Source organism: Melospiza melodia, chromosome 15, assembly GCF_035770615.1.
Source record: "Melospiza melodia melodia isolate bMelMel2 chromosome 15, bMelMel2.pri, whole genome shotgun sequence".
Taxonomy (NCBI): Eukaryota; Metazoa; Chordata; class Aves; order Passeriformes; family Passerellidae; genus Melospiza; species Melospiza melodia.
Window position 1 is genome coordinate 4922864 of NC_086208.1, and position 14347 is coordinate 4937210.

General features: G+C 42.5%; 1 protein-coding gene across 5 annotated transcripts in view; it reads right to left on the minus strand.

Annotated features, from left to right (window-relative positions):
* Nucleotides 1-14347, minus strand: part of TMEM266 (transmembrane protein 266) — a 104516-nt gene that overhangs the window by 1986 nt on the left and 88183 nt on the right. For all 5 annotated transcript variants that reach the window (XM_063169476.1, XM_063169475.1, XM_063169473.1 and 2 more), the window contains one exon: nucleotides 6254-6304. In XM_063169476.1, the coding sequence (XP_063025546.1) occupies nucleotides 6254-6304 (51 nt within the window). The remainder of the gene's footprint in view (nucleotides 1-6253; nucleotides 6305-14347) is intronic.

Here is a 14347-nt window from a genome sequence, read left to right on the forward strand (position 1 = left end):
ATACCTGTAGAGGACCCTATCTCTGTAGTTACATAGCTATTTATCACAGAATCACCAGGCTGGGAGAGACCTTCAAGATCATCGAGTCCACCCAGCTCAAACATCTCAACTAAACCCTGGCACCCACTGCCACATCCAGGGATGGTGACTCCACCACCTCGCTGGGCAGACTATGCCAGAACTTCATGGACATATTTTATTGATATATTTTTTTATTTGTATCTTTAGACTATATAGAGATCCATATATGATACACTGCATATACATATAATATATAGACTAATAATACATGCCTTCCCTTTAAATACATAGAATTATCTATAAATAGAAAACACCTGTGCTTTCACTCACAAGTATACTTACCTTTAAATATAAATACATAGATTTCTCACTGTGTGTGTATGGCTGGGGAACACAGTTAAAGAGACATACAGAATACATTTTACCTATACATGAACACCCCTTCCCCCTTTTAGTCTTTTGATATGTCCATCTATGTGAATATATATACACACATGTACCTTTTAACAGCCTTCCAAGTATGTTATGGGGCTCTGGCAATACATATCAATATATAATAATACATGCCTCTCTCTACACATGTGCAGACACACCCATATATAACACATAGGTGTATCTACACAGTCTCACCCACTTAATTTTATACATACCTAATCTTTATATATAGAGCATACAGATACGGGGAAGAGCTACATCTGTGCACATACATACATATATATATATATATATATATACAAACATATATACATGTATATATATATGTATATAAGTATATATGTGTGTGTGTATATATATATATATATATATATATATATATATATATATATATATATATATAAATAAAAGACCCATACATTAGACCTTTACACACATATGTACATTTTCTACATACATAGCCGTGTGTCTGCGTGTGTATGCTTAAGTAGAGATATAAATAAAACCATATATATGTACTACCTATAGGACAGTTGTTGTTCTCCTCGTTTGAAAATGTAATTGTTACACTTTAAATGGAATGTATACAATTACACACATGTATACTTACCTTTGTGTATGACTATTTATGTCTTATGGTGTGTATATATAAATCTGGAATGTATATACAGGAATATATATCAAACGTGTATCAAATAATGTAAGATATACATATAACACATGTATAACTGTATAGCTCTACATGACACCTCCAGTCTTTATACATGTTTTAAATTATATAGAAACACCCTTTAATAGCAAAATTTATTATGGGAATACATAGGCATATATATCTATGTATAATACAATCTGCACCTACATAGATATGCCTGCCCCAGTTTAAATTCATATAACCTATACCTGCATGGACTTCTCCATACAGATGTAGGGAGTGTGTGTGTGTATAATATACAATATAAAATACATAATATATAATAAGCTGCATATAGATGCACACACACTGTAGTGCATGGTCCCCCCCACAACAATGCATCATTCCTACATCTCTGCAGCCATTTTATAGATGCACTATGTAGCCCTCTTTAACTCCATCCCGTTGTTGTGGGCAGCTGCACAGCCTGTGTAGCAATGCACAGACTTGTCACTGTGTGCACATACAAGGACAATGTATAGATCAGGATATGCACTGCAGCCACACCTGCACACCCAGACACACACATGTTACATGGGATAGGTGTTACCCACAGCCAGTGAGATGTGTGTACAGACACACCTTGTTAGAGAGTGACACAGGAATTCAGGGGTACACAGGGAAATCCACAAACACTAACAGTGCTGTACACCTGTACATACATGCACATACATGTTCTGTAGGACACACAGCTGCACACATGCAGTCTGTCTCCCCCTCTCCCTTTTTTATACACATAATCCTTAGATGTCTCCTTACAGATATGGGCAATATGTGCATACATGAGCTCCATAAAGAATATTTTACACACACATATGTATACACACACACACACATTCTAATACATAACCTACCCCTTAAATATATATAATTATTTATTACTAAATTACAAAGATCCCACCTCTCTATGTGTGTATATTTATTTATAAGATGCATGCATTTATATACAAATATGTATTAAAAATACATTGTAACTTTACTTGGGAACTTAGATATATCTTTATTGCTATTTGTATAATGGGGGTTAATATCAAGGGACCTGTGTATATATACACACACAACTGTAAATAAATAGGATATGTCTATATATACCTTTTTTATATATATATATATATATATATAGGCACACACACACAGAGGGTCTTGTACACATTCATACAGGCAATGTGTACATGGATGGAGTCCCCTGTAAAATATAGCATACAGAGCATACAGTCATACGGACTTTTGGTACATGGAACACACAATACTCCCTCTGCTTTCCTTAAACAGAACACAAATCCCCACATATGCCAGTATATGTACATACACACACACACATATACACACCTATAAATTTATGTGCACATACACAGCAACTGCAGCTATAAGGATATACATATATAGTACATGATACATAACACCAATGATACATATTGTACATGTAAAATTATATTGCCTCCCCCTTTTAGTGTCTCTCAGTGGGGGATATACATCTATAAACATTACCATACACCTGTGTACATATCTCTCTGTACACACACACACACACACACACACACACACACACACACACACACACAAAAAATACCTAGGTATATACAGGATGTCCCCCCCAAATTTACATATTCATTTATCCACAGAGATGGAGGAATATACGTGTGTATCTGCCCCATAGGATACAGTGTATATATCTGTAATGCTGACATACACACAGACTCACATATATGCATATGTGGAATGTATATATACAGGGATACAAATATGAAATACATCATTGCTATATGTGAACACACATTATATATGTATATTCACAGACATGGTCCCTCACACCTTCCCCTTTTTACATACCCTAGACCTATGTATAGATTCATACATCTTTTTATATAGTCCTGTAGAGCTTGGGGATGTGCGTAGAGGGATAGACATGAATAAAATCAATACTTTATACCTCTATATGCTTGTGTGTACGTTTTTTAAATAGCTCTCTATATAATTCATGTGTCTATGGATTCATAGGCTTTCTCTCTCACACATACATATGTACAGACTTTATATACCCATATACATAGCTTTATATGTAGACATCCATATTTTTAGAGGGAATTATCTCTATGCATCTGTTTCTCTATGTTTCCCCTTCATAATATATCTACATATGTACACATATTCTATATATAATACATATGTCTCTATATACACACTAATGTCCTTTCTAATGTATAAACCATATACATATTTAAACAGGCTCTCACATGCCTACCCCACATATATCTCTCCCTGTATGTATATATATCTTTACTTGTATTTATACATATACAAAATACTAAAGTAGTACACAGATCTTTACCTGTTTTTCTATCTGTCTGCATATATATGCATAAATAGCTTCTATACATTTATACAGATATAGGATAAGCCTCTATATAAAATTCCATGTGGTTATATAATTATAGAAAAACAAGTATATATTTTTGATATGTAAGATATACACATAACATGCATAAAATAGATTAAAAAGAGATGTATATGCACACAGTCTTATACACCATTCTAAAATATATATAATTATGTTTTAAAAGAAAATATATAGACACTTTTTCCCATTTGTGTCTATGTGGGGTATTTATATATATGGGGATATAATTAATAATATATATACATGATACAGAGATAGATCCATATTTATGTCATACATATGATACATATTAAAAATACATGTATATAGCCATTCACACTCCCTTGATTTATAAGGCCTAAGATATATAAAATTTGAATATACAGTTTCTCTTACACATCTATAAATATGTGTCTATCCCCATATATGTGGGATAGACATACATGTATGCCACACTGGAACTGTGTACAGACTGCATGTTTGTATATACAGACCACACAGTCATATCCAAGCACACAGCTCTCCATCTATGCATGTGGCCGCAGATACACCATACATTACAGCTCTATATGCACACGCATATAAATGCAATGCATATAAAACATAAATCTACAGACACAAACATGTACAAATGCCTTTACAGATCTTTAAATACACGTGACAATACTGCAGCCATATGCACATATCCTGATCAATGAACATACACAGAAGCCATCCTCAGCAAGCACATCTGTCTGCCCAGTGACACAGTGTAGATACTCAATACAATATCCTTGTGCTCATAGAGTCACCGAATGGTTTGGGTTGGTGGTTCTAGCCCACCTAGTGCCACCCCTGCCACGGCAGGGACACCTTCACCATCCCAGGGTGCTCAGCCTGGCCCTGGGCACTGCCACGGGGCTGTGCCAGGGCCTCGCCCCCGCAGCGCTGCCATCCTGGCCCAGGGCAGCTCCGGGGCCTCCTCGGACTCGCTGCAGCAGCTCCACGTCCTGCTGATGCTGATGCTGATCCTGATGGGGCCGGCTGTGCAGGCGGGGCAGAGCGGGGCAGGCAGCTCCAGGCCTTTTCCTCAGAGCTGCTCTCGATCCCCGGCCGGGGCTGGTGCTGGGGAGTGCCCGGGGACAGGGCCAGGCTTCCCCTTGGCCCCACTGAGTGCTGGGAGTGTTCAGGAGCTTCCCTCTCCAGCCTGCCTGGATCCCACTGAATGCCAGCTGGGCTTACAACCAGACACTCACACTCCCTTCTGGTTAGTATTTATGTAGCCTCAGTTCCATATGAATCTATTTCCATTTATATACAGGATTAAAGATATATAATACATTATACAGAGAGATATTTTCATCCCTGTAATATATACACGTTTCTATAGTATATACACATATATTCTGACCATCTCTCCTCTCACACTCCCTTCTACATTTAATATATGCATTCTAATAAAATATCTCAGTATGTACAGAGACACAGTCTTTCCCACATCTTTATATTTAGATAAAGCTCTACCTATATGTAGACACAAAATCAAAAATACCTTTATATGTATATAAATCTGCTTACATAATACCAATATGGGGATGTGTGTATGTTTGGAGAGACATATATGATACATTACATATATACATGTACAAACAAGTGTATGTTTACTTACATCTTTATCCATGTATCTGTATCTGGGTTCGTGTGTGTATACAGATATGTATATCTATATATATGGATATACAGAATACAGTATATATTTATATACATACACATACATTATATATATACTAGGCATATCCTTATATAGAGAAATATATCTATATATACACATATATTTCACTATGTATGCATACTACATATAAAGTATGTAATACATTCTACTTATGTATATATACACACATAAATGCATATATATGTATATATATACACACACACCTTGTGTATATTCTATCTACATGCATATGCAGGCACACACACTTAGTTTTCTTTCCTCTAACCCTGTATATATATGGGAATATGTATGTAGAGATATACAGTTATAACACATTATATTTAAGCACACACACATTTTTAATATATATACAAAATGTTATATTGATAAGAGGGGTGTGCACACCCCCACCTGTCAGAGCCTGCCTTCCTCAGCTCCCCTGCCCTGCTGTGCTGGCAGCCAGAGCACGGCCAGCCCCGGCTGGGCAGGGCTGGGGCATTGCAGAGCCCCCAGCATGGGCAGAGGCCCCCATTCTGCCCAGCAGGGCTGTGCAGAGCCCCCAGCACGGCAGGAACCCCCCCTGCCAGCAGGACTCCTGCCAGGAACATCCATTTGAAGGCTGCCCTCGGGTCAGGCCCAGCTGCTGAGGTTTCCCACCATTCAGTTTAACCTTTCTGAAAGGTTCCCAGCGTGGTGCTGGGCTAAGCTGTCTCCCCACTTCTTTTCTCTTCATTTATTTTGTCCCTACCGTTCATCCTCAGATCCATTTGAAGTGCTCTGTGAGCTAGACAGCCCAGCTACAGGGAATTAACCCCTGCCAGATCTCTGAACTATCCTGAGTTACATACACAAGTTTCCAAGAGCAAACTTGGGGCCTTGCATGACTGTTGGCACACACTTCCATGGACCAAAGCAGAAGGCCCTGTGGTGGGTTTCATTTCCAGGACAGATCTACAGCACTGCCCAGTCTTACCTGGTTCACAGCACACAAGGCAATGCAAACAAATCACTCACGTTTGTGTTTGTGAGCAACACTCACCACTGCTGGGCTCGTTGTAGTATCGACTGATGTAATTGTTCATGTCATCCTCTGAAAGAACAGAAAAGCAGCCCTTAGAAGAGCATTTATTTCATTTACATGGCTGAATCCCACCCCACGGAAAGCTTTCCTCTCCCTGCATGCCCAGAGCCACTTGCTCTGGATTTTTAGGCCACAAGGCCTGTGTGCATCACACCCCATCCACGCTGTGGCTGCAGCCAGCACAGGGACTGGATTATCCTTTGTCACAGTCCTCTGCAGCACCAGCCTGGGAATGAGGCACTCTGTGATCTTTCCAGAGGCTGACACAGGGCTGGCCATTCCCCTCGCTCTGTGCAGACAAACTCAACCCTGGCCTTTCCCTGGTCAGCAGGGGCCTCCCATCCCAGCCAGAGCACACAGATAAACCTGGATTTATCCTGACAGGCTGAACCAAGGGCACCAGCACAGACAGAGCCATTGCTGCTGCACACTGACATCCCCAAGTCATCTCCTTCCCCACAGGAGAAAGGGAGGCACCATGTATGATTTTAATGTGTAATTCCCTACCTTCTAAGATAATGTCACTTCTTTTCCATTTTGAATGAATGAAGAGTTATTTTGGTGCATAAAACACATGCATATAAGTATACAGCATAATATTAACATTACACGATCTGTTGGCTTAAAACCTGCTATAAATAGTTTTACTAATCAAGGGTGTAATACTAAACCTGTAGTACATGCATGAGAGCTACACCTGAACTTCAACAGCGAGTTAAAAATGAAGATGTGACCACAGAATGGAAAGCAGCAGCTCTATTGCATGTACAGATTTTAGATGCTACAGATGACAGGGGGATTTACTGTTATCTCATGGAAAAGCAGAACATTTTACCATTGTGGAAAAAACCATAAAGTTCTCTTGTTCTGAGCGAAGACAAACAGTGCTGCTAAGAAACAGTATCAGCAGGCCCAGAGAACTCAGGCTTCCAGGCAACCTGACCTGCCCAGTTTGTGGTGTATCTGTGCTCTAAAAGCACTCTCTCCTTTTAAGTGCTCTTTTTGATACCATGTTTCAGAAAGCCGTGCTCATCCCTTTGAGCCAGATTTCCTTCGTCCCCCTGGGTCCCTGTGGCTACAGTCCTGCCTCATCACAGCACATTGCGGTTTGCAGGTGAAAGAAACAGATGTTTTCTGGGGAACACTCTCCTCACACAACAAGACCCAAACCACCAAGCACTCTGTACCTGAAATAGCTGCACTCATAAGAAGGCAATCTAACCTGACACTGAAAGGAAATGTCGTTGTTTTCCTGGTTTCATTGGATCTTAAAAGCTTTTTCGGCCCTTGTTGATCTTTAAATGCCTGCAGTCAGAGGTGTGCTTTGTGCTAATGTCTGAGTTTAAAAAAGAGGCCTCAGAGTAGCTCAGGGCAATGCCACTGAATTAGGAATACATTGCAAGGCTTTTCAGCTATCTGCTACTAAAATACACTTCATTTCAGTCGTGCATAATTGATACTCTCAGTGCCACCAAATCTGCCAGCTACAGACACAGGTTCTGGTTCAGAGAATGCCTCTGGAGCTGCACTTCTGGCAGGGCACTTTCAGCATCTTGGAGTCCAATTCTAAGCAGACAAAGGAAAACAGCACAGCACTTTGGCTGGATGAGGATCACCCTCCCAGCACCTGACAAAAGCCACCAACAGGGGCCTGGGTGCTCCCAGTACAGCCTCTCCAAAAGCCAAGACACTTTGCATCAATGGGAGGAAACGCATGGAGAAGTCACTCACCTGCTTTTTGTGTCTCAAAGACAATGCTCAAAACAAGGCTTCCTTGGGACTGCACACTCAGCTGACAGAATGTACCAGGGCACTGCTCCCAAACAAGCAGCTGTGTCCAGGCCAAGCTAACAGAGCCAGGCTGCTCTGTATGGAGCACTGGGCACTGCCAAACACCTGGAGAGGGGCTCCAGAAATGCCCTGCCCCTGCTCTCTCTGGCCTGGCCTGGCTCTGTGTGTGACCACTGGCACACAAGACTGGGGAACTCCCATCTGTCTACTTAATGTGATGGCTTTATTAATGTTGTTGCTCACCACTGCTGATCTATTTAGCTATAAATTAAAAATATATGTATAAATATATCCATGTGTGCATGTGTATGTAAAGATAAAATACATATATTCAACCTTAAGTAGTTTCTTACAATAAACACCAATAAAGAGTAATGGAATAACAGCAGCAGAATAAATATTTCAACAACAGATTAAGTTTCTGAATCATTACATTAAAGCAAACTGACAATTAACAAACTCATCTGAGTCATATGGGAGTCTCAGCTGCTTTGGGCATTGAAGGTTATGAACAATTCCAGTTACTTTCCATTATATTCTACATTGCTGAAAAAAGGAGTTCAAAATAATGCAACAAATACTCAACCGAAAGCACCCATCTGTGCTTATAAAATGTACCCCCAAAGCCACAGTTGTGCCCAGCACCACAGAACACTGCTGAAGGGATTGTGGGGAGTCCCAGATGAAGTCCCTGCTTGGAGTGGGGCTCCCATGGGATCAGGATCAGCTGGTGGCACGCAGGGAGTTTGTAGGAGCAAGCAGGGAAGAGCAGCTTTTACAGGGGCCTGAGCACTTTTTTTTTTTTTTAATTATTATTTTGTTTCTACCACCTTGGAATTTTCAGGATCCAGATTTATTTTTTCTCCTTTCCTAGAAATAAATCCATCTCCTCCAATACACAGAAATGTTATCTACACTTCCTTTTCCAGTAGACAGACCTTGCATCTTTAGCTATACAGATACCCAAATGGTATTTACAGTAAACTAAAAAACTGGCAGTAAGCAGAAAGGAAAGCATTCCCATCCTAATTCCCATGAAAATGGCAATCTTAGGAAAATGTCAATGGATGGTGACTGGGATCCTCTTGCTACATGTACCAGCAGGAACCACAGAAACTCTTCTGTTGGAAAAGCCCTTTGAGCCTACCAGTAACACTGCCACTAAGCCATGTCCCTCTGTGCCACCTCCACCCTTAACAAATGGCCCCAAGGAAATGTGGATGACAGGAAATTTAGTGATGAACTTCCAAAAGGTGTGAGCTGAGAAGGAGGAGTGTGGCAGCTCTTCCCATGTGAAAACCTGTGGTGAACAAGGATTTCTCTACAACCCTCCCTGCAGGGGGGGAGCATGGAGGCCGTGAGAGCCTGGGGAGGAATTCAGCTGGGAGTTCTGCAGAGCAGGGAGGGAGGGAGGGAGGGAGGAAAGGAAGGAAGGAAAGGAAGGAAAGGAAGGAAGGAAGGAAGGAAGGAAGGAAGGAAGGAAGGAAGGAAGGAAGGAAGGAAGGAAGGAAGGAAGGAAGGAAGGAAGGAAGGAAGGAAGGAAGGAAGGAAGGAAGGAAGGAAGGAAGGAAGGAAGGAAGGAAGGAAGGAAGGAAGGAAGGAAGGAAGGAAGGAAGGAAGGAAGGAAGGAAGGAGCAGAGCAGGGAAGGGAAGGAAGGAGCAGAGCAGGGAAGGGAAGGAAGGAGCAGAGCAGGGAAGGAAGGAAGGAAGGAGCAGAGCAGGCAAGGAAGGAAGGAAGGAGCAGAGCAGGCAAGGAAGGAAGGAGCAGAGCAGGGAAGGAAGGAAGGAAGGAAGGAGCAGAGCAGGGGAAGGAAGGAGCAGAGCAGGGAAGGAAGGAAGGAAGGAGCAGAACAGTTCTTTGCAGCCACAGCAGAGTTTGCTCAAGCAGTGTGGGCTGACAGCTCCAAGGGGGAGGCAGCAGAGACCACAAAGGGGCAGTGGGGCTGACTCCAACAGCAGAATCCCACCCCCAGGAGGGAATGTCTGACTGGAAGGCTGCTCAGACTCTGCCCCATCTCACACAAACCCAGCCTGCACTGTAAGCAGCCCCCCTGCAATGCAGTCCCAGCTCTGCCTGCTGCCCAAACCCCAGTTATTGAAAAAACGTGTGGCTCTCAGTCAGGATCTGTCTGACAAGCACTGGATTTTGTCTGATGAAGGTTTCCAAGTTATCTGCTTGTTCTTTTCCTGCAGGACACCAAACACACACTGCAATGGCTCAGGGAGTAATAAACTACTTAGAGTACAGTGCCATATAATCTCATCTGACCCAAGAGACAACATTGCAATCTCTCTCTCTCGGCCCCATAAAAACCTCATAAATTTTGTGAAATATATAAATGACATTCCACCCAAGGCAGAGCTCTTTCAGTTCTATAATGCCTCAACAGTGATCTTTAATTGTTTCATCAATGCCTTCATGAGTGATCTGCAACTCCCCTGCATACAAGAAAAGGCCTTAAAAGGGGTTTTTATTTTGAAATATTTCATGATTAGAGTATTTTATTTAATATTTTTATTGCCATTGGTTGCACTGCTTCTGTCTCCTCAAGCTGAATTTTCTGAAGTGGAAGGTTCTTTTTTCTGTTGTGCAGCCTCCCACTGAGGAAGTGAGTCCTCAGAGTAATGTCTCACCCCAACTTCCTCCCAGAAAAGTCTTTACTAGGAGGTTTCTAAAGAAACAGATCTTTCATCTGTTTCAACAGGAACCAAGAGCAGCCAGCTGGCACTTTGCAGGAGACTTCCCCTGCCTTTGGTTTGAAGACAGATTGCTACATTAGTGCAAGCTGCAGTAGTCACACCACTGCTCAATTCACACACACATCCAGTCCCTGCAGAGGCTGGATGGATGCCTGGGCACATGGATATTCCATCTTGAGAGCAACTGTAAACTCAGCTTGCAGAGAAAACACAGCAACAGCTTCAGCCTGGTTCTAAGTAAGAAATCATTCTGTGGTCAAAGTCATTGTGCAGAAGGAAACATGGGGTATGCAACAGGCTCCATGATCAGCAGATGCTGCTGGGACACAAACCCAGAATCCTGACAACAGATGGGGGCTTTGGGCCTCACTTGAGCAGATGATGCAGCAAGAGCACTGTGAGCTGGCTGGAGCAGGGCTGGGATGCAGCACAGCTCTGTGTCAGGGGGGCACAGCATTGCCTGGGGGACTCTCAGTGCCCTTCTCAACCTTGTTCCCTGAGCATGGACCAGCAGAGCCACATGTGAGCTGGTCAGTACAGTCAGCCTGAAGCAACTCAGAGGAACCTGGGTTTGTCTCTGTGAAACAGCAACATTGGCTGAGTCTAAAATACAAAGCTAAGGCAGAATATGGCTGCCACCAAAACAATCATCAAGATAAGAAAAAAATAAGCAAAAGGATTCAAGAACAAACTGTGATTAACTGGCAACAAATAACTGTAATCTGAGAATTAGGAGAAGACTTGTAACACTTGAGAAGGCAGGCGTCTGGCAGGGCAGCAGAGGGCAGAGCAATCACTGCTGCAGGGGAGCACCATCTGCTCATGAAAGGGATCCTTCTGAGAGGCTGCATGCTTGGACAGTGGAAAGCATTCCAGCTCTGTGCTCCTCTACCTGTCAGCAGTGTCTTCACACCTCTTCACAGTAATGATGAGAGACAACTTCAGCCCCACAGCCGTGACTGTGGGCTCCCCCCTTCTGGGAGTGAGCAGTGCCTACCCCACCCATTTGTGACTGTGAAATACAAGAGCCTGACTCCACTAACTGCACACACATTTCTCTAAGTGTTGCTTAAGGTTTCATTCCTTTGATTCCTGCCTGGCTGGTCAGTGCACAGAGAACCACAAAGCCTGGGAGAGGCACCTAGAGAGAAGTCAAGCTGAAGTGGTGTGCACTTAGATACTTCCAGGAGCAGACTTCAAAGTAGATACATTTCACCATTTGAAAATAACCATAAACTATTCTTTATCTATTGTTTTGCACTAACAGGGTTCTTTTAGAGCACTAACAGATGATCACCAAAGGAACTGGCTTAGAGTTTAAAGCATCCAACCAGCACAGACTGCCTTGCAAGGAACAACTGACAAAATCCTTCCCAGTGCCCTGCTTTGCCTTCTCACACAGCTTATGAATAATGTTAAGGGAAGCCCTCTGAAGCTCCAAAAGTTTTCATGCTCTCCTTCCAATCTCCTACTTTCTTCACTTACAAAACAGTGGGTACCTATGGGGAGGGCAAGCTTTACTTTTCTTTAAAGCATGATCATAAATTGCAGCATTCCCCCAAAGCAAAAGACTTACTGCTAACCCCATAAAAATGGAAATTTGACTCAGAACAGTTAAAGAAAGGTTTCTGGCCATGTGAAGTTCCGGTTCTTGCTCAGAGGAACAGAAGGGTGGTATATTAATCTTACAATATGGCAGCACTGTAGGATTTCAAAAACTGAAATGATATATGCAGGAAAATGAGGAATTTCCACTAGGGACTCTAATTCATATGTTATGGGAGAGATTAAAGAATAATAAATTTTGGAAGGAAGTATTAATGGCTAGAGGGGGCACTGTGAACCTGGCATTCCCTGAAGCCTGGAACTTTGTATACCAAACACTAAAAATGATTTGTGTAACACAAGAAAACATTAGCTGTTATTCTCACCATGACCAGTTACATACTGTATGGGCTAAGAACTCCTTTATAATTTAGAACTTCTTTATAATTTAGAGATTAATAGATAGGATGGTATTTGCCATTATGTGAAATGGCAACCATCTCTGGGAAGAAGAAAGGAGCACTCAGGGTAGTTCCCTGCTCTCAGAGCAAGGCTGACCACAATGCTCCTGAACATCATTAGTGATGCTGCTGTGCACTCACAGGCAGCAGCTTTCAGCCCAAGCTCTTCACAAACAGAGCTGAAGTGCTCTGAGAGTGCAGCAAATGTCAGAGCTCTGCCCTGGGTTTGCAGCTCCTCCAGCCCTGCCCTTCTCTGGGCTCTGTTTGTTTCCTGCTGTTGATATTGGTCCCCTTTGACCTGCAGGCTGAAAGCTCTTTCAGACTTCACATTTGTCTGGTCTGGAGATAAAATTCTTGGCAAGAGAATGGAAACCTCAATTCAAAGTAAATTAAAGGTGAAATATATTCCTGCTTCTTTACCATATTAATTAGGAAATACCATATATCCATACATTTTCCACAGTGTTGTTCCCACTGTGTCAGGAGGTCTCTTGGTGAACTGCCCTGAGGAGACAGAAGTGGGAGGCAGCACCCAGCTCATGGTTCCCAGAATCAGCACAGGACTGGCCTTCAGGAGGAGGCATGAAATGAGAGCTGGGGAGTTAAGGAACTCCTTCAGAGCCCACTGTCCATCTGACCAGAGCTCTTGCTTCTCCCAGTCTCGTACCTGCAATTAAGGCACTTTAATACAAAGAGCAGGACATCAGCTGCAGGAAATCTGGGTGAAAACATGGAATTGAAAACTGCCAAATCAGCCAGCACACACAGAGCTCCCCTGGTGCAGTCACTGTGTATCCTCACACAAATCTGCAGAGGTGCTGCACGTACCATGTGATACTGGGGTTACCTGACTTACTTTACTGAATGCTGTAGTAAATGGTTGCACAAAATCCTGTGTAAATACCAGAGACAAGCTACAGCTGCCCCTGAGGAGCTTTAACTTATGCACTGTCCCATAAAACTTCCAGGTAGGGAAATGAGTAAAAAGTCTCAATGCTTTCTTATTCCATCAGCCCTTCATGGTGAAGAATTCTGCACTGAATGTTTCCATTGTTCAATATAGATGGGGGAAATTAGATTAGCTTGGGATGGAATATCCCATTTTCTCATGCAGTATGTTCTCTAGCCAACTCAAGCTTGCTGGTTTGGCAGAATTCAGAGCTCTCTGAAGACAGTGATTTTTGTGAAGGCTGACAAAGTTTCATTTGGCAAAAACACAGGCATTCCATTCCATCCCCCAACCTCAGGTGTTGTATGCAGGGCTAATGTTCTGCCAGAGCATAAAAGAACAGCACATCAGAGCGTGTTGTGCCAAACAGCTGAATGGTGGCTTTGAACTGCTGCCTCCCTCTCCACACTGAGGTGACCTGGTCCCTCATTTCTCCTCTCCCTAGCAGTGCAAGAGGCCATGGCAGGCATGATCCAGAGCTCACAAGTGCCAAGGGGCACTCGGGATGATTAGCTGCAGTCCTCACTCTGGAATCTTTGAGGATGAAAAACACAGCTTAGAGAAAACGTGGTCTGACACACAGGGTAACTTGCAAAATGTAACCCT